Raw genomic sequence first — 25,634 nt, forward strand, 5'->3', positions numbered from 1 at the left:
AGCATTTATTATACCACAGTTTCATATTAATGTTGGAAAAAGGATTAGTGATGGAGTTTCAGTATATACCGGTGAAATGCTAGCTTTGCTTTTAGCAGTTCAATGGGTGGAAGAGGTAAGACCATTAAAATCTATCATTTGCTCAGATTCCAGTTCGTCATTAGTCAGTTTGCAAAATAATCAGTCAGTCAGTAGACCAGATATATTACTTGAAATACAACAAACACTTTACAGAATAAATATGATGGGGCTAGTGGTAAATTTTGTTTGGGTTCCGGCACATAACGAGATAAAAGGAAATGAAAGGGCAGACAGGATGGCTAAGGAGAGTACCAATAAGTTAAGGGTAGACATTAATGTTAGTTTTGGTATAACAGAAATAAAGGGTATAATTAAACAAAAAGCAAAAGAGAGGTGGCAAAAGTTATGGAATGAAGAAAAGAAAGGAAGGTGGCTTTATAAAATACAAAAGAGAATTGGACCAATGAGAAGATCAGAAAGGAACAGGAGAGAAGAGATTATTATTTCTCGACTTAGAATAGGACACACTGGATTGAATAGATCGTTATTTTTGATAGGGAAACATCAGACAGGGAAATGTGACTGTGGGGAAGATGAGACTGTGGAACATGTCATTTTAAATTGTAGTAAATATTCGATACAGAGAAACAGGTTAATAAGGAAACTTAGTGACATGAAAATGAAACTTGACATTGTCGATTTATTGCAGAAGGAATCAGGAAGCAGAGGATATCGGGTTATATTTGAATTTTTGAAACAGATTAGGTTGTATAATAGGGTATAGTTTTATTTATTTATTTATTTTTATTTATTTTTTTTTTTTTTTTATTTATTTTTTTTCTGCCATGTAGTCCACACTCCATACCAGTTGGTGGCGGTAATGCTCACCTAACGTTTTTTGCCAACCGCCAATAAAAATCAATAAGAAGAAGAAGAAGCTGCACTCTGATTAGTTGGAGCAACGGTTGTTATTATTGTTTGTGAGACCGACGCACTGTTCTATTGAATCATACTTCCAATTTTACCCTCAAACCGTTCAACCCACTCTTTATATCCGACACTGCCGTGGCGGAGGGCTTAATATAAAAGGGCCAAACTGTGCGGGGTTCCTTAACCGTTGCTAGCATTAGCTAGCACATCAAACGGGCAAACTACTGTGAGAGTTGCAGCCATGGCGTGGATGGGACACGGAGCTCCATTTCAAGCAAATGGTGAGCAGAATAACGACCCAAGTCAGTCGATGGGAAGTTTTGCTGGTTTCCATCCCAACCAACAGGTAAAAACGCTTTAAATCTAATTAGCCAAGCTATTAGCATTCAACTTGAACCAAAATCAAGTTCCCTTTATCAGATGCTAGCAAGCTAATAGCATTTCAGAAGGGTTAAAATTAGACAGAAATATTTAAATTACAACTAGTTGTACATCAATAACTGTTTTTGCGACTATTATGGTCAGATATCCTTTAGACAGTGTATACAAATCTAATATTTGCAGTGTTTTAGAAGTAGCTAACAGAATCAAAGATAGATTTTCTTTTGCACTTCGATGTTTTCATTGAAAATAAAAGCAAAAAACGACAATAATCGGACAAAAGATTGTACTCAGAACATGGATAGGTAAGATCGGATGATTGCTCATTGTAGTTGCTGAGGGGTTAGTAGATATGAACTGAATAAGTATACCAATTTAGAGGGCTAATTTTAACTAAAAACAATATGTTTTTGAAATTTGTCTTAAAGAAAAAACACAGAATATATATAGGCAAAAATGATCACTCAGATCTTAAAGAAAAAATGTAAATCTGTAAACAGCAGGAAAAACTTTATGGTGCATCTACAGCAGTTATACTAATCATTGTTTTCTCAGAAGTGCTATCTCATGTATCTTCATTATAAAAGATGTCCTGATGCCATATTGATCAGGCTTTTTCTAACATCCAACAAATACTACATTAGTTAAAATATGTATGATTTCTTCATGATATGTAGTATCAGAAATGGAAATATTAAATCGTAACATCCGGAACCATAAGTCATCTCTGTACATTGTCTAGATTTAAGGTTGGGTACAAAAAACCAGAGCCTGTAAATGCATGTTGTATTTAAGTCTGTAAACATTTTAATTTGCATCCCTTGTCCATGAAAGTAGGTAGGTTAATTTAAAGGTGTGTTTGAAATCAACTCCCTTGTAAATCTAAATCTTGCGAGACCTGCTCACAAAAAAATATCTACCTTTTTTATTTATGTTCTTTTTATTATGCAGTAAAATTTAAACTTCTCTATGTTTTAATTCCATCATCAAGATCTCCTCCTCTCTAAGAATTTATGTTGTTTGCTAATATGCTAGATTTTCTGCATAATTCATTTTGTTTTTTTACCTTGTTCTTTTAGAATTTTAAGTTGTCTTTACTATTACAGCTTACATTTACCTCATTTTAGTTTCAATTTACGTCACACTGTTGACAAAAAACTCCATTAGCATCACGTGTTGCTTCTGAATCTCATAACTTTTAAAATGATAAAATTTCCCTTGATAAAATTTCTCTAGACACCATCGTCCCCCCTTTGTGGCTGCCCCATGGCGTCACTTTGCCAGAGCCAACAGCGCTGTGTGAAGGCCTCCATCGTCTCCAGCTGGAGGCTGGCTGAAGCGCAGGACCAGCTGTGCTCTTTGGGAGTCCACAGTTCTGAATCGCTGGAGCAGGAACGCGCTCGAACCCTCGCTTGTCCAACAGAGCTCACAAACACAGAGCAGGAGTGGCGGCGCAAGGAGAAGTTGCTGGGAGGTCCAGAACCGAGCCGCAGTCCCGTGCTTGGTGCCACAGGCAGTTGGGACGTTTTTGATAAGGTAAACCTTAAAGAGATGGAGTTTGGCACTCCTGTTTCTTCTTTACATACACCTTATTTTTTTTTCTTCTTCTTCTAGAGTATATTTAATTTTCAGCATCAGTCTGTGGAAATGGATCAGGACAACTGCAATACGTTTCTTCAGAAGTATGAACAAGAGCTCAGGCATTTTGGTGAGTGAAGCACACAGGATAAATCCAGCGTTTTTCTCCTTTAGGCAAAAAAAGCCCTAAAGAAGTAATTTTGCTATGATCCTTTCTTTAATATTTGGAAAGGTTTAGACTACATTATTTTTTACATTTTGTGCTTTCAGTCCTTAAATTTTGATAAGTCATGAATCTGTTGTTCCAGGTATGCTACGGAGATGGGATGACAGTCAGCGATTCCTCTCACACATGCCACAGCTCATCTGTGAGGAAACTGCTAATTTTTTAGTCCTGTGGTGCATTCGATTACAGCAACAAGGAGTAAGTAGCATGATGGTGGTATTGCTTTTATAATCATCTGTAGCCAAAAGATCCAAGAAACACTAAACAGCTCCAAGTACAACCAATATGTAGTTTTGTTGTAACGCACATGCATAATGCACAGAAAAAATATTTGCATACTCAAAGATATCTTTAGGCCACGCATTTTTTTTTTGTTTACACTAAATGTAATAAATTTAAAAAGCTGGTTTTAAATGATGACTTTAAGTGAAAAAACATATTCAATTAGCATGGCATTGTTTAAAGTTCTTACTTTTCCTTTTGGAGATTAAACAAAAAACAAACAATACAAAAACTAGCTCAATGTTATCTGTTTGTTTAATCAAATTGTATACTGCCTTTATTTAATCTTAATAGATGTACTGGTGCTCTTCCATTATGACTTGCATTTGTTTATTCTAAACGTATTCATGTTAAGTGTATGTTTGCCCCGTTGCCTGTCTCACCTGATCACCAAAACAAATCCCCCCGAATGTGTAAAGTACTAGTAAGCAAGAAGAGTTTTGTGATTAAGATTTTAGAATTTGAAAAGACATGCTCACTGATCACCAAAATTAAAACCCAACAACATATTCAAATACTGTACAGAATCACATCAATTACTTTGTCCTGACACCTGTAGCTTCAATGAGCTTGATTTTTTTCATCCATCAGACACTGCACATTTACGGTAGGTAAAGTCTTTTTTTTTTTGTTCTTGTTTAAGGAGGTCAAACAGATATCCTTGTAATATACCTTGATTGTTTTATGCTGTTTGTCTTCCAGAAAGAAGCACTTATGGAGCAGGTGGCGCACCAAGCAGTGGTTATGCAGTTTATCTTAGAAATGGCCTCAAATTCTCAGCAAGATCCCAGAGGCTGCTTTAGGCAGTTCTTCCACAAAGCCAAAGTAAGTCACATAGTTTAAGTATTCTAATCTCAACTCTCACCTTAGCTTTATACTGTTGCAATGATACAAGCGAATTTATAGAGAATTTATAAAAAAAAAAAAAAAGCTTTTTCAGCTTCATTTGCTCATTCTGTCTCCATTTTTCTCTATACCATTTCACCTTTTTTTTATTTTTTTTTTATGTAATTGTATTTTTTTTTTCTTTGCAGGAGGGACAAGATGTGTACCTTGAAGCTTTTCATGCAGAATTAGAATCCTTCAAACAGAGAGTTAAAGAATATGCTGCTAAATGTAGAAACGATGCTTTAAATGTTGACCAGCAGAATGATGGCACAGGCTACAGAGCGAACACCAAAGGAACAACAGACTTTATATCACAGGTACACACTGCTACATTTACTTAGGCACCACTTTGTCTTGTGACTTCTTGTAGTTATCCTGTTCAACTGATAGGTGGCACTAAAAAGCATTTTTTGTGTGTGTTTTTTTTCATGTTGGGACCAGTGTTGCTAATGCAATTGCTTTTTAATTTATATATCTTCAAAACGTGTTTACTTTTTGAAAGAAAGGGCATTTTTATGTTCGGTTTAGCCCATGTGGCTTCAGATTGTTAAAGAAATTCTGGATGTCTATGTTTTACAAACTTCTTTCTTAAAAAACCTGGTGGGAATGGGAAAGAATTTCCTTTTAATTAAAATCACGTAAGCCTCTTAAATTCCCTGTTTTTTGTTTTTGTTTTTTTTCTTCACATACTTTTTTATTTTATTTTATAACCCATAAAATCAAAGCAGTATATTTTGAATTTTTCTTTAGATATTAAACATAACTTAGATGAAATATTTTACTTGCAACCCTTGGTATTTTTTTATGTGCTTTATAGTTATTTGAGAAAAATGGAAAAAAATGATGACATATATACATTTGTTTTAAAACGGGTTTTCTTAAAAAAAAAAAAAAAAATCGGACAAAATTTCTATGAAACTGGAGTTTCTTGCATGTTGCAAGTATCATTTTATTTAGATCAGATCCATGTTAACAAGGATCAATGTCTCAGGTCATGATAACAAGTTAACTTGCTTTTTCAGATCTAAAGTGACTGAAATTGAACCTCAGTTGAACCAACATATCATTATTTATTACCGGTAAGCAGAAGCTGCCCAGGCGTCTCCATTCGGGCTTTGTCCTTTTTTAAGGCGAGCCTTCAAGAAACCTTTTTTCTTCCTGCTAAATTCTTTCTTTGACAAAACTTTGTAATCCTTCCTAAACAAATATCTTTAGTTATATCTATGTATTTACTTAGGGGTAAACATAACTGAGTGTATCTGTATTTTAGTTGATCTCTTAGATCACAAACCTTTGGCCAAGGTTTCAGTTTGTTAGTATTCCCACTTCTAGTGGGATTGGCAGCTGTGTGAGCTGTTTTATGCTTATGATTGAACTTTAAGGGTTTTGTTTTGTTAAATTGACACCTTCCAAATTAACAGAAAGCAGCAGACGCTCCTCTGAGGTCATTACTAACATATTTCTAAAATTATTTTATTAATCCCAGAAATAAATTGAATGTGGCTATACAATATAAGCTGCACCTGGCTGCTCCTTTCCTATTATGATCAAGGCCAAAAGGGTATATTTATGTTTTCCTGACAGAACTCTATGGGCCGGATCTATCAACGGTTTGCGTGTATTAAAACGTGAGCTATTTCACTGCGCACGCTAAAAAATGTACAAACTGATCTATCAACAGCGTGCTAAAAGGATTTGGTCTTTAAAACGTGCTAAATAGCGCCTCTTATCCATTTAGTACTTTTTCTGCAATGAATATTCAATATTGGGCGTTTGCACGCAAAAGTGCGTCTTGTGGGAGGATGTGGGAGAACATGTAAATATATTAATTTAGCACTCGCAAAGTGATTTATTAAACCTGAAAGCAATTTTGCTGACGGTATCTGACTCTATATTTAACACGTTTCAAAAGAAGGTGCAAATGGTCTGTATGCGTAATTGCGCACACAGGGCAGCGGTTATTGTCGCAAGAAGGAGACATGGAAATGAAGCAAGGAGACGCAGAGAATGCATTTTTTCACTCCGTGTGAATATTTTTGGAATGAACGAGGAAACGATCATCAAAACATATCGTTTATCCAGCATTGCCATTTTGGAGCTGTTGGGGGAACTCCGAATGGATTTGGAGCCACAAGGAGGACCCACGCAATAGGCCTACCAGATATCACAAAACTCCTTGCAACATTGCACTTTTTTGCATCTGGGTCATTCCAGCGTACGGTTGCAGCGAGAGCTGGGATCTCCCAATCTCGTTTTTCAGAAGTGCTGTCCGACGTTCTAAATGCCATGTCGCCCTGACGCCCTACCGGAGAGAACCCCGACCTCCCGCCTTGCGCCTGTGGAGCAACATGCCAATGCTGCAAGGATGCATACGCGCAGTCATCTTATCAACAGTCACTTCTTGTGAGCCATTTGGTATGTGCATTTTTCTACAGGCCGATACAAAACACCTGGGTTTTTTTTTTTTGTTTTTTTTTTTTTTTACTGCGGTGAAGTAGAAATTCAGCCACATACCACCTTAGGGAATAAAGGTTGCCAAAGTATATATATATATATATTTCTTTTTTTGGAGGGGGTGGGAGAAAATTTCTTAATGCACTAGTTTGCACAAACTACAAACTACTTTGCCGCAAACCACAAAACGCGCAAAACCATCATTTAAATAGGGCGTCTCCAACAGTTTTGCACCTGCCACTAGTTACGCAATCGCTCTTGTTAAATCACCCGCAAATCATGGTTCAGCCCCTCGCACAAAATTCCAGTTTGCGAGCGCAAATTACTGCACGCAAAATTGGATCTTGATAAATCCGGCCCTATGTGTTTTATTTGACCTTTATGTGTTTGATTGGAGTCTGTATATATCTGTTTTTGTTTTTTGCCCACTTTTAGTTGAATTCAGATTATATTTGATCTGGCAAAAAGCATAATTGAGTGTTCTGGTGCAGCACTGGAAAGGACAGAGGCTTTACTAAGTATGTTGAAATATTGCTTTGTTGTTGTTTTTTGGCAGTAGAATATCATCACTTTAACATCTGGGAAAACATTAGTTTATTGCCAACTTTTATGTTTAAAAGGTTGGTTTTTAAATGAGCTTACATATTTAATCCATTTAATCCACTTCATAAAATCTGGATATGGATACATTTTCTTCCATGGACTGCTGATATTGTTGACAGAAAAGGAGAAAGTGCTTTGAACCTAATGACAAACATGGCTCTAAAAAGTACATTACCTGTCATTTTGTATAAATTCAGAGCACTTATTTAATGAAACAATGCCTAGACCTGCAGTATATCTTTATTTAAGCACACTGTTTGGTTCCTTATCGGTTTTAGCGGAAGTTAGTAAGAGCTGCTGTGGATGGTCCAAGGACCCACTAGTTGCAAACGTCTTCACTAGGCTCTTTAATATTTCTGGACCAACTGAGATCCTCCAGTTTTGAAATCTGCTGTTCTCTTGTAATTTAATCATTTAATATACAATCATTTGTTGTTAAAGAAATTAATCTCTTTATTTAGTTTGTAAAAAGTTTGACATACGTTCAACAGGATACAGCTATTTTCTTAAATGCATTGGATTAATCTTCTGAAATCTCTTGTAATTTGAATTATTTCAGTGATGCTTTAGTTTTGAGACTTTTGATAATATATAAATGTTTTAACTGCTGCCATCTTGACCAGGGTGCTCTAGTCCCTCCTGTTTGAATTGTTAAAAAGTATGGTGTTTTCTGGGCTATAAGCCACTACTTTGTCCCCACATTTTTAACCATGCAGCTTATAGGAAAGTGCGGCTTTTCTGTGGATTTTTCCTAACCACAGGGGGCAGAGATCAGAGAAGAAGGGGCTTTCATTTAGCACAAGCCCATGCTAGCAGCAGGCACGACTGGGAGCAAACACCCCTAGTTCAGAGATTTTGTCTTTTATTTGCCGCATTAAAGCTTTGATACCACTGAAGAGACTGCAACTCCTGCAAAGCTTAAATAATAAGCTAAAAAAGCCCCATCTTTCACTAGAAGCTCTTACAACCAACAAGCTAATTGGAGCCAAGGTTCTTCCTCGTCCCTACTCTAGTGGGGATATGTAGAGAACCCCCTAGAGGTTTGTTGGGGGACAGTTCTGTAGATATCAGCGGCTTATAGCCAAGTGCAGCTTATATATTTGTATGTTTCCTAGTAAAAAAAAAATGCGTGGGTGTGGCTTGTAGTGAGAGCACTCTATTTCTGGAAAATAAGGTATATAAGTTAAAACTGGGTAAAACTAAACTACGCCCCTAAGGTAAACTAGTTCATATAAATTCTTATTCATTCTCCAGAATGTATTCTTCCTGTCTATTCTTTTAATTAAAAATCAAGTTTATTTAGTGAGGACCAAATCCCACTGTAGACGGATCTATCCAAGCTCTACCACTTTAAAGGAAAGCAGCCTTGTGGCCAAAAACTCGTCCACCTAACTGATATAGATTAATCTAAACCAGAGTGTAGAAACAAAGGATTTACTTTCTGGTAGGAGTTTTAATACTTGCAGCTCTCTTTGACAAACCTCTAGCTAAGCTAACCTATAGCTAAGATACAAAAACAAGCTAGTTTGCCTAATTTTATTCAGCAAACTTTTCATTATACTTTGAAAAGGCTTTTGTTAAGCTGGGGAGAGATCGTCGGCCACATCCCCGCTGCTGGCCCCACACCGTGATTAGTTGCCAACATTTGCTCAGCAATGGAAATCCTGCCTCTCAGGATAATGGAGGATGTTAATACTGGATTATGATGCTTTTATTTCTTGATGTTGTTGAATATAAAGCTTATTTTTAGGTTCTTTTTTTTTGGGGGGGGGGGGTTGAATAAATTACATTCCAGAGCTGTGTCTGTATGCAGCTTTTTAAAACGTTTTAGAAATACTGACAATTATACTCTGATGTATTTAATCCTTTTTTCTTGTTTTTTGGCTTGTAGGAGGATGCTGAATACAAGATGAAGCACTGTTTAGAGGCTGGACTGTGGACGAGTACAGGGAAATGGACAAAGGATGACGCCACAGAAACAGAAGACAACCGGATGATGGAAATCTCTTAATGACCGTCACTCCAACCCTGCTCTTCTCCCATCTCAGTCGTTTGTCCACGTAGGAACAATCTGAGTTTGTAAACCTCCATCCAGGACACCAGGCGGATACACGGCTGCAGAGCAGGAATAAATGGAGAACTGATCCGCTTGTTTGTTGCATCTTGCAGCAGAAACAGGAGGAAATTATGTTTTGCTAATGACACATTTTGTTGAGCTTTGGCTTTAGCATTTGGCTCTCGCTGCAGTGTGGCCTGCCAGCTAGTGAATGCATATAATGTGCAGCAGTGTATAACCTTTTCTTCTCAAAGAAGGAAATAACATTTAGCACACTTAGTTCAGAAAATACAGGAGATCCTAAAAAGGTAGGTGCAGCAAATCAGGACCAGGTCAGACACAGTTGGTGTCAAAATATAGACAACCAGAAAAAATTGGAAGACTTTTGTTTTATTTCAGATACAATAATGTGGAAATAAATTCTTCATAATTAGGTTTATCTTTAGCCCATTTGTTTAAAACTTTCATAAATATCTGTACCTTATTGGTATACATACCGCTATCTCCATTTTACAAATCATGTGCAGTAAGGGCCTTAGTTCCCAAAACAATCAGAGGTTTCTGCCTTAGGATCATCTACAAGGAGCAGCTAGAGTGAATATGTGAACTGGAGCAGTTTTTGTTGTGATAACCAGAGGTAAAATAAATAATGCATTTGCAGTTTTGGGGGATTTATTTATTTTTATTTTTGCTAATCACCGGATTTAAAAAGACAGGATGCTACCACAACAAGATATTCAGCTTTAGTCTGCCTTCCCCATTTAAGGTGGCCTGTTTTATGGCTAGTGTGGTGTAATAAGATGAATAATGGAAAAAGTAGCAGGTTTATAATAATTATAGTGGCCTTAAAACACATGTGTGATCATTGGGTTGAAGTTCAATCTGCTGAAAGGCTGATGCACTTTTAAGAAAGATTATTCCAATTATTTTACATCACAGAAATTTCTTCATGTCGACTTTAAGGCCCTTTGATCAACTGAATTTAAACCTTAATTATTACATCTAGCAAAACAGAATACAGTATATTGCAATTTTCAGCATTCTTCATACAGGCACTGTGCCTTGTAACATTTTCACATTACAAAGACAGGCTTTTATGTCCTTCATTAAGATTCAATGACTGTGGCAAATTATGCTGAGTCTGTGATAGTTTTCCTGTCAACTGTTTGTTTAAACTACCTTAATTTAGATGTCTGCAGCTCTTCCAGTGTTACCATGGGCTGCTTGGCTTCTTTTGTGTTTAATATTCTCCTTGCCCAGCCTGTATTTTTTGGTGGACAGCCTTTTTGTAATCATGAATCAATCCGAGCTCTGTGAGATGCATAAAGCTTGAAACGCCAGTTTATGATTTAACTCTTTTTTTAAAGTTCTCCACAATTTTAAAGCTGAGGTCACCCTGCTATGTCTTCATGATTCTGATTGGATTATAGTGTCTAAAAAGAAAAACGCCTTCACAAAGCAGCTGTTTTTATCCTGAGATTAAATGACATGCAGGTAATCTCTATTACTAACAAGGAAACATGATGCTTTGGATTGTATTTAGGGTTATTAAATTAACAGGCTGTGCATGCCACACTTTTCAGATTTCTACATGTAGATATCACAAATATACACTGTTTGTTCTGAATGAAAGGTGAAGAAGGGACTGTACTTAACGAGCTTAAGAGGAAGTTTTTCTTTTTGCTTTCACCCTTTAGGTCTTTTTTACATTTAAAGAAACTGAACTGCTCACTCTAAAATGTTTCAACTTAAGGCACCATACAAATTTTTTTATTACATTATTGGCTTAGACTTTTAAAGTAGTGTTTCAATGTTTTCCACTCATAAAATTTGTGCATGTAACTTTTGTTACCCGATGTTATCATTTTAGGAAACTTTTTGCTTTCCCCCATTTTTCCAGTTTATTTAAACAACTGTGAAAATTAGCCCTGGTTATATGATTGTTGGTCCTTTCCATTTTCAGCATGTCTTCCTTTGTCCTCACTGTGGAGCTTTTACCCCAATTATGTGTTTTCTTTATCTGATCCCATAAGAACAATGGTTCTTATCTGATAAAAGCTGTAAATGTTCAAACCTGCTGAGTAGCACAATCACTGAGATGTTTTCCAGTTATGGGAATGTAATCTGTGACTCATAGCAGCTGGGTGATTCATTGAGTTTTTAGCAGCGCCATCGTCTCACCACAGACCCCTTATTACCTAAACCTACTCTGCATTCAGCTACTACAGCAGATAAATAAAACTACAGACTGAAATGCTCTAAAGTTCAATAATTAGCTCTGGTCAACTATACTACTGTTTGCTCTCTACAATACAGGGAAACCAAAACAGTTGCACATGCATTTAAATGATTCATACCGATTTTTAATAACATATCATCTTCCAGGTAAAATCTCTATTTTAGGACAGGTGTTGGTCATTTTTTTTTATCTGGTGTCTCTGGCATGGCCATCTAAATTAAGGGTTTACATTTGTCAGTTTTGTTAGTATTATGTAACACTGAGCCACTTTTATTTTCAAATGCTGAGATCCTCTCTATATTTATAGTGGATAATGCTGAAGTTAGCTTTTGCCAAATGTGTGCTGTGACTATAGCCACCACTTCTAAGATAAATGCCCTAAAATCTCACATTTAACGAGTGTCTGTTTTTTTTTTTTTATCACTGAGCTCTGATTTTGTTTATTTTCATTTCCCTAACCAGTTTGACAAAAAAAGGAATCAGTTCTCAAAGTTTGTTTCGTCTTCTCTTCCACAGAAACCTTTTGAAAGAATAAAATGCTTTTTACAGAGATTTATCCTATATGTTCATCCAATTTCCTCAATGGCTGAATCTCAACTCCAGGATTTTTGCAGATTTTGCAGCCTATATTAACATTTAGGATGATATAGCAGTTTATTTGTTAGCATTTCTAGCTTTAACCATCAGCTTGTAAGAATAAAACAAGGTTACTAAAACTGGACCAAAAGTCAGGCGTAGCAAATATTTATTTATTTTATTTCATTATTAAAAGAAAACTGAAGAAAAAATAATTCTAAACTAAATGTTGATATTGTTTAAAGTAAAGCTTATTTGTCGCACAAATACCGAAACAAAAAATAAAACGCCACACTGTCAAATCATCTTTACTATCGAAATTTATTTTTACTCCAATAGCCAAAATTGGATTTTTGAGTTTGGAACTGTAAATAATACACAACTAGAGAGTTTTGAATTGGAAAATGAGCAAATACTTAAATTACAGGTTGGATAATATTATATTTAGTGTAAGATTAAAGCTGATGGAATAAAAAAACAAAAGTAAAGCTTTTTAGAACCAGAACAATAATGGAGTTCTGCATGTCTGCCTTTGATCAATAGGTACAAACAGCTCTAACAAAGTCATTAAAGGGAGACAAAATTATTAAAGGAAATACAGTAATTCAAGTATAGTACAACAAGTTTATTGCGATTCATAAATATCCAAGTGAAAAGATCGTTTTTGTTTTGCATTTTTACAATGCATGGAAGTGTTTAGGAAAGTAGAACGATCACATACAGTGCACTGCGTTATTAAGGCTTTTTAACAGGGCAAACATTCAGAGCAATGTGCAAAAAACTGCAAGCTAATACCTTCCAACAACATTTAACCCTGTATTGTGTCAACGTATGTGTTTGTGTGTTTTTCAGCCATCTGGTCAGTCAAGATAAATGCCAACAATTGCTTACAAGAAATAATGTAGTTGCAACTAGGAATGGCAATGAAATTCAAAGGAATGGAGTGTTAAAGAGGCATCATTAGTAAGACTTGACATGGTTAAAATAAGATGTTATACCTTTTTTAAATTTACGATATGCATTAATGTTAATATAGAAATGATTTAAACTGGTCCATGATTATCGGAACAAAATGTACCTTTTTTCAGACTGCCAATGAAGTGCGGCAAAGGCATAAACTACACTAAAACCAAACAATTTGATCCATCTAAAGGAACTAGAACTAGAAGAATCAGATATGCACTCTTATTGTAACACTACAAAATAGTTGCTTCTTATCAAGGATTTATCTTTTCTTTTAAAGTCCTCTGTGGATGTTTAGCTAATGGCAGTTTGTATGTAATGGGATTACATTTAGAGGAGCTTAACCTGGTCATGGTCACCAGGACATACCAAAACAGCTCCCGCCTTCTTCCTGCAGCATCTTGTGCAAACTAAATCCCTGATGTACTGTTGCAAAACTTCATGTTTAATTCAGTCATTATCTTCTGGATTTATAAAGGCACAAAGTGGACATAGTAACAGCATCATGCTAGAGGTTTTGCAGACACTCATCCGAATTTCCCCTAAATTGTTTCACCGACACAGTTCAAAGATTAGATATAAAAAAGACTAATGTAGGTAGTAGTCTTACTTAGTATTTAGTAAAATAGATAAATCTTCATTTACAAATTTAAAGGCTTTACCTTCATTAAACACAAATTATCCATATTCAATTATATACATTCTGCGACTTGATTGGACGGTTTTTCGTTAGTAGCCTTCAGGTAATCTTTGTACTTCGGCGGTTAGGCAGCTCTTTGACTGAGGGCAGAGAACTTTCTGTGGAGGAAAGCTTCAACGTGTGGCCATATCTTGTTGGTTTCTGTCCCCGTAAAGGTCTCCAGCACACCTTTACTCCTGAGACGAAGAAAAAGAAATGCAGTGTAAAGTTTGCAATGTTCATAAACATTGTTAAAAAAAATAAATGAATAAAAGTCTACACATCCTGTTTAAAAGTCAAGTTTGTGATATAGATATAAATGTCACATTTATCCTGTGCAGCTGAAAAGCAAATGTGTTATTATTAGAAAGTTAAGTGTGCACAACCTTAAACCAATATTTGGTTAAACAATCTTTAGAGACTGTATTCAATCTTTAGAATATAACCCTTGCATCAAATCAGTACCACATTAGATGAGCTTCAGCGCTTATTTTCCTGAAGCTATATGACTTCATTATTTTATGGCAGTTTGCAAATGTCACAAACAAATCCTATTGTACAAAGGTATCGTTTGGGATAAGGGTGGATGTGGAGAATAGATATTACAGTTTGATGGATCTACAAAAGACTGTTACAAGCTAACCTGGATAAATATTACCTCTCATTTTAAACTGTCATTACAATAAAGATTATTTGACTTGACTATTACCAACCCAAGATGTCTATTATTTGCTATTGTCAAAAACTTAATGTTATAAAAAGAAGACATTTTTTTTCCTTTCTTGTTTAATGATTAGTTTATACACGGTAAATGTCAAATTATTTACGGATGTTTCTTAATTATTTATCACCGTCTCATCTTATTTACACCAAGGAAATCATTTTAGAGCCCTGCTGTAGTTCTGCAAGTCATGCATGGGGTGCTTCGTAAAAGTCCCTTTTCTCGTTTGATTATTGGTTAATCATTAGACATTATGTGGATTTTATAAAGAGCAAACGCCAAATTGCATCTAATTATAAAGTGATAAAAAGTGATTAAATATTTGGATCATTTTTACAAATGAAAATATAAAAAGCAGCTTTGCATATCTGTTCATAATTGTGAATTACTGTTTATAAATATTTGTATATCATAGTATTTATTCAAGTAGATTGACTACCATTGCTTGTCACACTTTTTAGGTTTTATTTTATTTTTTTTAAGGGAAAATTACTAAGGCTTTCTCTTTGGTTACACAAGTTTAAGAATACGTAAAAATGTGTGGTTACAACATTTTAAAAAGTCGAGAGGTTTAAGGGGGAGATTGAAGTCATATGATTCCTTCGATGTTATACCATCCCTCCTCTAACCTCACATGCTGGATGCTGAGGCTTAAAGCTGATGTCTTCCAGTTTTATTGAGGAAAAGAAGTAAAAAATCTTCAAAAGTTACTCTTTTTATACTGATACAATAGCAGACAGATTCCAATTACAATTTTCAGGTGGAAATATTTGCTTCTCAATCATATGATGTAGACTAATACAAATGTTATTGTCATTTTGTATACACAGAGTGTATACAAAACAAAATTTAGTGTTATACATCTTTCAGACAGTAAATGAGCAGCAGCTTAGCAGTGAAATGAACATTTCCATTTTATAAAATGCAGCTGTGATCAAATGTAAACAGCATGGGAGAAGAAACATGGTGCAAAAACGCATTGATATGGAAGTTCAGAGCATTTCAAGACAAATATATATTGTGCAAAAATGCATTATTTCAGTTTGGTGTTATCAGTGTCATGCAGAGTCTATGACTTGATTTAGAGTTTTTTAAATGTTTCCTCAAATAATCTTAAACAAGCTAAGCTAACAGAGGTGAACAGTGGCTGACATGTTGTAATATTTTTTAAGCTTTACAGTCCTCCATGTTAAACTTCAAGAATGAATATAAGGATTTTACTTTCTTCATTTGACATTAACTGACCAAGTCTGTGTTATAATCACAGAGGTGTATGGGTACTATTTTTTGTATAAAAATGTAAAAACCGTATCAAAGGGTTAGATATGCTGAAGCAAAAAGTGTTACAAACACCCTTGGTCTCCTTACAGTACTGGTGTATGGAGACTGCACGTTTAAAATAAACATTTACATGTTTCTGTCTACTTGACATTAGGAAGAAAGCAGTCCTCCCCATCCCCCGGTGTATCCTTTGGAACGTGATTCTTAAGCAGCTACTTGGTCACTGCTGCTGGAGAGGTCAGGGTTCATTAGCTCTGACCCTTCCCCTACATTAAACCATTTTCTCCATGACTTAATGCTCAAATGCTGATACCCCAACCAGAGTTAAGTGAATAGGAATCCTTTAAATTGGTTAGATAAAGCAAAAAAAAAAAAAAAAAAAAAAGAGAAAAAAATGCATCCTGGATCCATTTCTTGTGTGGAATTAGTTAAAACGGTGAATAATAAAGACTCACTTGTGCTTCACTTCCAGCGCTCACATGACAGGCCAACCAATATGTGATTGTTTGTCTGGTTTACCTCAGGTTTCTGGCTTGCTTTACTAAATTCAAATGAACTGTCTGGGAGCTTAAAGAGAGATCTTAAAGCCTCGAAAAAATATAAACATGTTTTAATGAACTGATATTTTGTGTAAATGAATGCAGATTTTGTTGAAGCAGTCTGATGAGCTTTTTCAAACTCTTAATTACCTTAGGGCAGTGTTTCCCAACCTTTTTTGACTTGTGTACCCCTTTGAGCAGTATTACTTACCATGAGTTCCCCTCTCAGTCAAAAGTATTGATGATTTTCCAAAAGTGGAACATACAATAACTGATTATAAAACAAAAACTACTTTACTAAATCTTTTAACCTGAGTATTTAATTCTTAGGCATTGTATTCTTTCCATCTAAGATTAAAAAAAAAACACAAATATGTTGCCTGAAATTGGTAAGGAATCAAAAGTAAATTTAAAAAATCATATTATAAACCTGTATTAATAAAGGTTCTCTGAGTACCTAACTCCCTTATAATCACATTTAAACTTGATTAATTCTGAGCAAACTACAGAAAAAAAATTAAAGTCAGACCTATTTAATTTGTTTGACTTTGTTTTTATCAAAACGCCTGAGCTGCTTTAATGAGCTCTGATAGCTCAGTGTGAAAAACAGATGATCCCAGGCTGTTCTTTACTTCCAGTCTGTTCCTCTGCTCTGTTTTGTTGAACTCAAACATATAAGAAAAACTTACTTTTTGGTTAATAAAAGCTTGTTTAATGTTTCAATTGGATGCTCACATAGGAGAACAGATCCCAGCCCAATTTTATTTTACTACCTAAGAAATCAAATATTTTCATGTACTACCTGCAATGCACATGCGGATCAGTAGGGGTATGCGTACCCCCAGTTGGGAATGTCATGAAAAGCCTCTTTAACCAAAAACCAACCAGAAATGTTGATTGTTATTCAACAATTCAGATATTATTTGCACACAAGTTTCCTCTCTGATTTAAAAAACAAAACCACCGATTTGGAAGAAAAGAAAGGTGATAATTGACTCTGTTTAAATTATCTTTGTCCTATAAATGTTTTTTGTTTATATTTGAGCAGGCTCTACCTGTAGTACTCTAGGACGGGCTCTGTTTGGTTTTCATAGGATTTTAGTCTCCTTGTGACCGTCTCTGGTCTGTCATCATCTCTCTGGACCAAAGGCTCTCCAGTCACATCATCCAAACCCTGGAAACAGAAGATTAAAAGATGCCATTACTTCATTTATTTATCTTTATTTTTTTCTGCAAATGTTTGACCATATTTGATGAAATCTGCAAAATGTGGGCTTTGCTATAACTCATGCCTAAACCCTCAGTTAAACAGCAATCTAAAGCATTAAAAGGCATTAGTTTAACAGTTTATTTATCATTACTTTTTAAGATTATTAGTTTAATTCATTTATGTATATAAGCATTGACATTTGATTAATAAAAAAACTTGCAAAAATGGTTTAGTTTTTGATTTCTAAATGATGCAATTAGAAATATCTCTCTGCAGCTTAAAAGGGAAGGAAAGGAGACTGAAATCTATTTTTCAGAGGAGGCAAAGAAAATATTGTCTTATTTGTCTAGTATAAAGAGGAAACCACTGCATACTTAGCTACTTTGACCCAACTTGTTCTGTAAAATGTTCCTGTGCCAAACAGGAGTAGAAGCATCCAGCCCTGAACCACAAAGGTGGTGCTTGCCAACAATGAACAGGGAACCGTTTATTTAGAGATGTTACAGGCGCCACACGTGACTAAGAGAATATAAACTATAAATCATCTACCCAACCTTTCTCTCCATCTGAAGAAGAGCTTATTTTTCCATGTATTTCCCATTTTAATATTATTTCAGTTTATGGCAGATTATTTTACTTTCCTCCTTAAGCTGTGGAGTCTGACGCTGAAATGTTAATCAGAAGCACTGATTAGAGAAGTACTTCAAATGATTTCATGCATCATTTTATCACCTCTAGCATTGGTGCTGCCGCTGAAAAAAACTACTTATAAACCATATGTGCAATTTAAAAACAAAAAAAGAAACAGCACTCATTGCATTTAATGGTAACCTTGGTAGAGACAGCCTTATGATAAAATCTTTATCATTATCTAAACCTAAAAAAAAATCAATTGAAAAATAATGATTCAGTGAAGAATCTTCTTTTATGTTATTATTGTGATCATTTAAAATTTGGTTCACAATTATTACAATCTTCCAAGTCCTACATTTCCTTTTCACCATGATCAAGAAAGATCATTGTGAAGAACAACTTTTTAAATGTTCTGCTGTTTGTTTTTGTGCATCCTTTCATTGCTCTTTGAATCTCTACAAAGTAGAAACTTGTTTTTTTTCCCCCCTATCTCCATTTTACAGTTGAGCTTTTAACAAGGTCAGATTAAGCTGCCGTGGCAGCTGTGACCTGCAGAACCATTTGGCAATCTCCCTTCTGCCCGCAGCTATATTCCACCTTTATGCTGTTTTGAGTCAATACAGCTTCTCGTCAGAAATCAATATTTATTCAATCTGCTTCTGGAAAGCTTTTCCCAAGCAAAACCCACGAAAACAAACAAACTATTCACACTTAAATAAAGTTTTCTCCTGGTTGTTTGATTATTTTTTTTTACAGTAAACACCAGATATACTGATATATGTCAGAGAGGGGTAATTACAGGAACTTTAGGTGGATTGAAATCAGTATTATAGACTCTGCCACTTGGGATGTGGGTCCAACGGGAGGTCAGCCTTTCTTTGATGGTCTGGAAAGGTACATTCAAGTTGATGACTGTATCTATAGAGTAGGCATGATCAAGAGCCTCCGCCTGGGACACAGTCCGAGGAAACCCTGGGAACAAAAGACAGATAAACGGATCTAAGGAGGGCAAGTGATCAGGTGGAAAAATACAAATCTGCATACATGCAAGAACCAGTGAGATTAAAAACTCTCTTAAGTGGTTTATCTATAATTAAAAATAAGTGTTGATAGCCCACCTCTTGTGAGCTGATCTTAAACAGGCAATATTGATTAAAAAAACTCCTAATACCATCAAGCAGCCAGCCATTGTTGTCTATCTTCCTCAGGTCGTTCAGGATGAGACGGGACATGATGTCATCAGGTACCAGCTGTCCCTGATCGATGCAGGACTTCATTAACAGGCCGAGCTCTGGTGCAGACGAGAACAGAGCCATGAGATAAAGGTCGTTGTTTAGGGTTTAGGCAATGATTGTTTCAATCCAGCTTTAACAATCTCTAAGCTTATTTAAGTTATTTCCAATGAGGTTGTAAAATTTTTTGTATGTTTGACCTGGATTTTATTCACAGATTTGTGATTAAAATTTCAAACAATCACAATCAAAATATAACCAATAAATAGAGTCCAACTGCATGTAGCTCGACCTAAGTAAAACTACAGGCCTCTAAGGGCAGCAGAACAAAGTATAAAGCATATTTAGCTCAGAAAATAACATGCCCAGCTTTAAACATCTCACCAGCAAAGCAACAGATACTTGAAATAAGATCATTATGGAGCTTAATGCTAATAGGTCTTAGGACGGCTGCTGAAAGTGTGGAGGATCCCCCTCCTGCAGGACATTAAGAAATACAGCCATGGACAACAGTGTCTCCCATCAATGCACAGGGTAGGTATTAGAATGGTCTAGTCAAAGTCCAGCAGTATATCTGAATGGGCATCTGTGCCAAACTAATCTCCAGGCTGTCCGACTCCACTGTTAAGAAGAAAAGAATCTGTAAAACTTTCAGATTGTTGATAAGTAAAGCTTGAAAGGATGACCCTACAAAGTAAGGCCACTGGGGAGATTGAATACAAATGCATGCCACACTTTTAAGATTTTTATTTGTAAGTTAAAAGACAAAAAAAATCTAATCTGACAAAAGAATGTCTTTGAACATTACAGCTATCTATGACTATCACATAAAATATACATACATGGAAATACATGGCTTCAGATGGTTTTAGTGTCAGCATTGTGCTATTCAACACACACTAAAGATGTTTGGTAGATAGAATAATAAGATACGCATTTAGATTTTTTTTTTTTTTATACAATGATTACTTTATGTTTATTTTATGGTTTTAGTAAACACAAGCCTACTGATACTTTCAATAATTATTCTTTTTTTTATTCAATTAATCTAAAAATAAGTACTTTTAGTAACTTGTAATTATAGATTTATAATATAAATATTTTTATCTTAAATGGAAAATATTTTTGTAGTTTTGTATTCATTTCTGCAATGATTATGTTTTTTTGTTTTTTTTAGCAAATAACCCAACTTAGAGTCTATGTACCATTAATGTAGGTAAAGATTTGATCTGACTACCAGATTAGTTTATGTTTATTTCAATAATCGATTCATCTGATGTTGCTTAGCCTTACACATGAACTGGTGCTACCATATTCGGCCACTAAAGAGAGCAAGCATGCATTTGACAGCAGACAACATCTTCCATGAAAAATTTGTGGAAATGCTAGTTAGTGGAGGAATGTTAATGCATCTTTATTAAAAGGTTTGCAGAGAAGAAATTAAGCACTGCAAGTTAAATAATTTAGCAACAAAGGATCAGATATCCCCAGGGAAGGTAAGAATAAACTGTTTTTTATAACACTGCAGTATGGTTGCAAACAATGCAAAGTTTGTGTGAAAAGGACGTTTTTTACAACGGTAAAAATGTACTCGTACTCGTACTCGTCGTCTCCCGCTTTATCCGGAACCGGGTCGCGGGGGCAGCAGACTAAGCAGAGACTCCCAGACTTCCCTCTCCGCAGACACCTCCTCCAGCTCTGTTGGGGGAAGCCCTAGGCGCTCCCAGGCCAGCCGAGAGACATAGTCTCTCCAGCGTGTCCTGGGCCGTCCCCTGGGCCTCCTCCCGGTGGGACATGCCTGGAACACCTCCCGAGGGAGGCGTCCAGGGGGCATCCGAAGAAGATGTCCGAGCCACCTCAACTGACTCCTCTCGATGTGGAGGAGAACCGGCTCTACACTGAGCCTCTCCCGAATGACCGAGCTCCTCACCCTATCTCTAAGGGAGAGCCCAGCCACCCTGCGGAGAAAGCTCATTTCAGCCGCTTGTATCCGGGATCTCGTTCTTTCGGTCATGATCCAAATTTCATGACCATAGGTGAGGGTAGGAACGTAGACCGACCGGTAAATTGAGAGCTTTGCCTTTTCGCTCAGCTCTCTCTTCACCAGGACAGACCGGTGCAGCGTCCGCATTATTGCAGCAGCCGCACCGATCCGTCTATCGATCTCCCGCTCCATTCTTCCCTCACTCGTGAACAGGACCCCAAGATACTTGAACTCCTCCACTTGAGGCAAGGACTCCCCTCCAACCCGAAGGGGACATGCCACCTTTTTCCGGTCGAGAACCATGGCCTCGGAGTAAAAATGTGTTTCACACAATTCAAAATACACAAATATTACTTTGAAACAGAACACAGAAAGTTCAAAAGCAGGCCTCTGGGAGCCGTTGAGCTCTTAGATTATTGTTTTATGATCTGTTTTATGGTTTTTTTAAACCTACAACTTTATCTGTGAGCCGTCTGCCATGTTCCCTGGTCTGCATGGGACTGATGTTTGTTCACTTACAAACTTCTGAAGCCTTCATAACACCGGCTGTAATTTTCTAGAGGTTCATTTAAACACAGCTGGACTCTACTTGCTATTTAGGCAACTAGATGAATTTTATTTAGGGGTATTAGAGTAAAGTAGGCCGAATACAAAATTTTCTATTTTGATTCTTTTATTTTTTTATTGTTAAATCTAATTAGAATGCACAAGTCTGCATTGAACTTTCACATAAAAAAGTAATTAACGAAATGAAAACGTAAAAGTTCAGCAGGACTGAATCGTTTTACGAGGCGCTATGCAAAAGAATAAAAGCAGGGCAAGGCAAGGCAAGTTTATTTGTATAGCCCGTTTCAGTAACAAGAGAATTCTAAGAGCTGTACATCAACAAAACTTACAATGCAACAGGATTAAGTACATTCCAGCAGCACAGTGGAGCAAAAAAACTTACGGATAAAGGACATTTGAAAGGTGAAAGCCTTTTTTTTGCTTATTCATTTTCACTGATGTAGGTCAAAATCCAACTGAAGGAAGTGATTTTCTAACAAGTCTTGCTGAAACTTCCTGACTGCTGCCGACGTGAACACGACACAGTGCAAGAGGTCAAACTTTATAATCAAACACAAGAAGAAAACTTCAAGGTTTTCTTTGTATTGGTTTAGACAAACTAGGTCAAACGCCTCCAGAAAAAAAAGTAAAAGCCATCAGTGTAATTCTAACACGATCGTTATGCAAACCTTAAATACGAAGAAAAGACTTAAACCTTAATCTAAATATAATGGAAATGAGCAGCACAATCAAAGTCCAAGGAATGATGTGGCAATTTCAATTAAGCATTATCAGTACCCATTTAACAAAAGGCACTAAATATGAATCAATGTGTTCAAATAACACTTTAAAAAACATGCTTGCAACGGATTATGATTACATTTAAACTCAAACTTAATGCACATTTACTGAGTAAACATATTACTCCATGTGGCCCATATCAGCCGTTATTAAATGCTGCTTTATTATTTAATCATTATAGATGAAGAATTTAAATTTAACCGGTGAAACTTGGATAGGAATCAAGCCTCCAGATTTAGTGTAGATCTGGCATCCTCTGTCAGTATAGTGGATTTTCTGTAGTGCAGCTGTTATAGAAAACTTCTTTATCAGCAGTCCTCCCAGGGAGCAAAAGTTCAAAGTTACACCTTCTTTTACAGCTTTTTTTAAAATAGTTTACACCAATATGAAATTAAGAAGCAGGGGCTGCCTTCCAAAGTTCAGGTGTTTGGTGTAAATGTTTGCAGTATAAACATAAAAAAGGACACCTATTAACCCTGCAAACCTGTTTTAACTTAAACTTGAGTTTTATCCCCCTGATCTGAGGTATGTAGCTGGAAGATAAGAAATGTATAAGGGTGGTGCTCTTATCACAGCATGCAGAACACAACTAACTGCCTTTTTCTGCAAAATGAAACAGCAAACTTTGAAAGGAGAGTGAGGAAAAGTACAGGGAATTTATAAATGACAGGGAGAATATATATTTCTGATGTTTTTTTGTTTTTTTATCTTACCTGTTTTTTCCTTGATGTTGGCTCTTAAAATGTCCCCACTAGACATGTGCTGCAGTCCAAAACTTTTGGTAATGCGAGCTGACACGGTTCCCTTCCCCGATCCTGGAGGTCCCATGATGACAGCGCGGATCACTCTCTGCAGAACCATGATTCCCAACAGACGTGCTGCACAATTAAGAGTTAAACCCTCTTCTTGATTGCTTCAATCACACTGGGTCGAAGCAAGTAGAAAGACAGATAGTGGTGTTTTTTTTTTTTTTTTTTTTTTTTGCAAACTACGCAACAATGGGGCGAGTCTTAAAGCAGGCAGTGTCAGTGCTCTGTTCCTTGGGCTCTGCTTTGACTAAAAGGAGGAGGAGGAGACAGAGGAGGATAAAGGAAAGCAGAGCCAACTCAGCCAGCAGAGGCAGATGAAGATCTGTGCAGGAAGAATAACATGTGCAGAAACAAGACTCCTTGTGTCACCGCTTTTGCTTTTAATAGCGATCCTTTTATTGTATAATGCGGTTATATAAATGGTGTGCGGAGCTAAGGCAGCATGTAGGGAAGCTCATTAATCCTTTCCCAGCCTCGATGCTTTTGATCGAACAAACCTGCAGCTCTGCAAGAACGAAAAATTCCAGCTGCTGAATCACACTGGCCAAAACCATTATTTAGTGAAATAAAAAATATACAAATATGAGCAAAAAAAACGTGCGGTTGTACCACTGTTTGGGTTAGGTTCCTTTGGCAATTGTTTTAGCCACGCCCATTTATAATTTAATGAACGGCCGCCTATGAGCACCGCTGGGGATTCGCTCTTTCACAGGCATCCGGTGGATGGCCTGGGCTTTGGTGGCAACCAGGTGGAGTGAGGTGTTTTTTTTTCTCTCTCTTAAAGAGATAGCTGCGTACAAGGACGAGAAAAAATAAACAAAAAATTAAGAAAAAACTCACTACAAATCTAGTCCTCAAAATATCACACCTTTCTCTTTAAGGTGTCATACATTTTCCATTGGGTACTTTTCTAAACATGACTATGCATTCCTAATGATTTTACAGCGTGAAGTACCTTGATGCAAACATCAAAATATGTCATGAATTTCTGACAGAATCGGACTATTAAAGAGGTAATTTTCTGCTAAACAGTCTGTGATCTCTAACTAGTCTCCAACTAGTCCTTTGCTCCTGTATATTGTTAGCCACTGCAAACATAAATAGATGACACAAATCAGGATTTTAACTGAATCAAAGATTTCCAGAGATCTATTGATAGTTGGTAAAATTGTCTCTATTTATGGCCAAAGTGGGCAGGCAGGCAAAGGTATGCCTCAGGAATGCCCTGTGAGTGAACTGAGACAACGCCTCGCAATGCGTCCGGTTGCCTTGCCGGATGACTAATGGAGCGCAGCCAATTTATGGCGATAGGAGCCCTTTAAGAGCACAGGTTTTTAAACCGGAAAACGATGTTGGGTTACGAATGAGAGTAAAATAAAGGGTAGTTTCGCAGTTCTTTGGCTTTGGCTAGACCAGGGTCTTCAATGTTTTCCAAACCAAGGACCCCCCAGAGGCTTGGCCAGAATTTTTTACCCAATGTACACTGAGGGGTGACTGAAAGCGGATCGGCACCAGAACCTCAGGGTAAATCTACACTGTTCCAACAGGAAAATTAACAAGCACAACATCCATATTCGCTAAATAAAGACAAACTATACTTTCCAATAGCCTTTGCTAACAAATATACGCATACATTTTTACATCCATGCTTTCTAGATAGTGGCTTTCTAGTATAGTGGATACAATTCTCTCAGGTTTGAGTTCTGGGGCAAACATCTCTTCCTTTGTCATTACTTACCTACTCTTATTAACAATAATTCTGCATAAAATGTATATTTACAAGCACTAATATATACACAAATTGATTATTAAATTTTTATTAAAATAGTTATTTATCTATGGTTTCACAGAGGACTCCTAGATGACTTTCAGAGACACAAAATTTTCTCTTAACCCTCTATAACACAAAATCTAGTTCTGAAAAGAGCATGAATGATCATCTTTAATAATATTATATTGATGTGCATAATTAACCAAATTGTTTTTGTTGTCAAGTAATTGT

General features: G+C 36.3%; 2 protein-coding genes across 2 annotated transcripts; one reads left to right on the forward strand and one right to left on the reverse strand.

The window, feature by feature from the left end:
* The first annotated feature begins 963 nt into the window (after positions 1 to 963).
* cdc37l1 (cell division cycle 37-like 1) lies at positions 964 to 12,210 on the forward strand. The gene is made up of 7 exons (XM_038283623.1): positions 964 to 1,297; positions 2,569 to 2,868; positions 2,947 to 3,040; positions 3,219 to 3,334; positions 4,121 to 4,243; positions 4,453 to 4,623; positions 9,255 to 12,210. Exons 1-7 carry the CDS (start codon positions 1,193 to 1,195, stop codon positions 9,372 to 9,374), a joined length of 1,029 nt encoding a protein of 342 aa, XP_038139551.1. The 5' UTR covers positions 964 to 1,192; the 3' UTR covers positions 9,375 to 12,210.
* A 634-nt stretch (positions 12,211 to 12,844) lies between these two features.
* On the reverse strand, positions 12,845 to 24,235 carry ak3 (adenylate kinase 3). Its single transcript, XM_038283660.1, has 5 exons — positions 23,537 to 24,235; positions 19,432 to 19,551; positions 19,060 to 19,232; positions 17,473 to 17,591; positions 12,845 to 14,073 (listed from the first exon to the last, which is right to left on the reverse strand). The coding sequence occupies exons 1-5, from the start codon at positions 23,682 to 23,684 to the stop codon at positions 13,962 to 13,964; spliced, it is 672 nt and encodes a 223-aa protein (XP_038139588.1). The 5' UTR covers positions 23,685 to 24,235; the 3' UTR covers positions 12,845 to 13,961.
* Positions 24,236 to 25,634: the final 1,399 nt, after the last annotated feature.

The sequence above is a fragment of the Cyprinodon tularosa genome, unplaced genomic scaffold (assembly GCF_016077235.1).
Source record: "Cyprinodon tularosa strain WSP-4 unplaced genomic scaffold, ASM1607723v1 ctg196, whole genome shotgun sequence".
Taxonomy (NCBI): Eukaryota; Metazoa; Chordata; class Actinopteri; order Cyprinodontiformes; family Cyprinodontidae; genus Cyprinodon; species Cyprinodon tularosa.

Bases quoted from the DNA above. Each gene is read 5' to 3' on its own strand.
- cdc37l1 (XM_038283623.1), top strand. From the start codon at position 1,193: ATGGCGTGGATGGGACACGGAGCTCCATTTCAAGCAAATGGTGAGCAG. The intron at 4,244-4,452 runs GTAAGTCACATA...TTTTCTTTGCAG, and splicing joins AGTTCTTCCACAAAGCCAAA to GAGGGACAAGATGTGTACCT. The intron at 4,624-9,254 runs GTACACACTGCT...TTTGGCTTGTAG, and splicing joins CAACAGACTTTATATCACAG to GAGGATGCTGAATACAAGAT.
- ak3 (XM_038283660.1), bottom strand. From the start codon at position 23,684: ATGGTTCTGCAGAGAGTGATCCGCGCTGTCATCATGGGACCTCCAGGA. The intron at 19,552-23,536 runs GTAAGATAAAAA...CGTCTGCACCAG, and splicing joins CAACATCAAGGAAAAAACAG to AGCTCGGCCTGTTAATGAAG. The intron at 17,592-19,059 runs GTAATTACCCCT...TTCTGTTTCCAG, and splicing joins TCAATCCACCTAAAGTTCCT to GGTTTGGATGATGTGACTGG.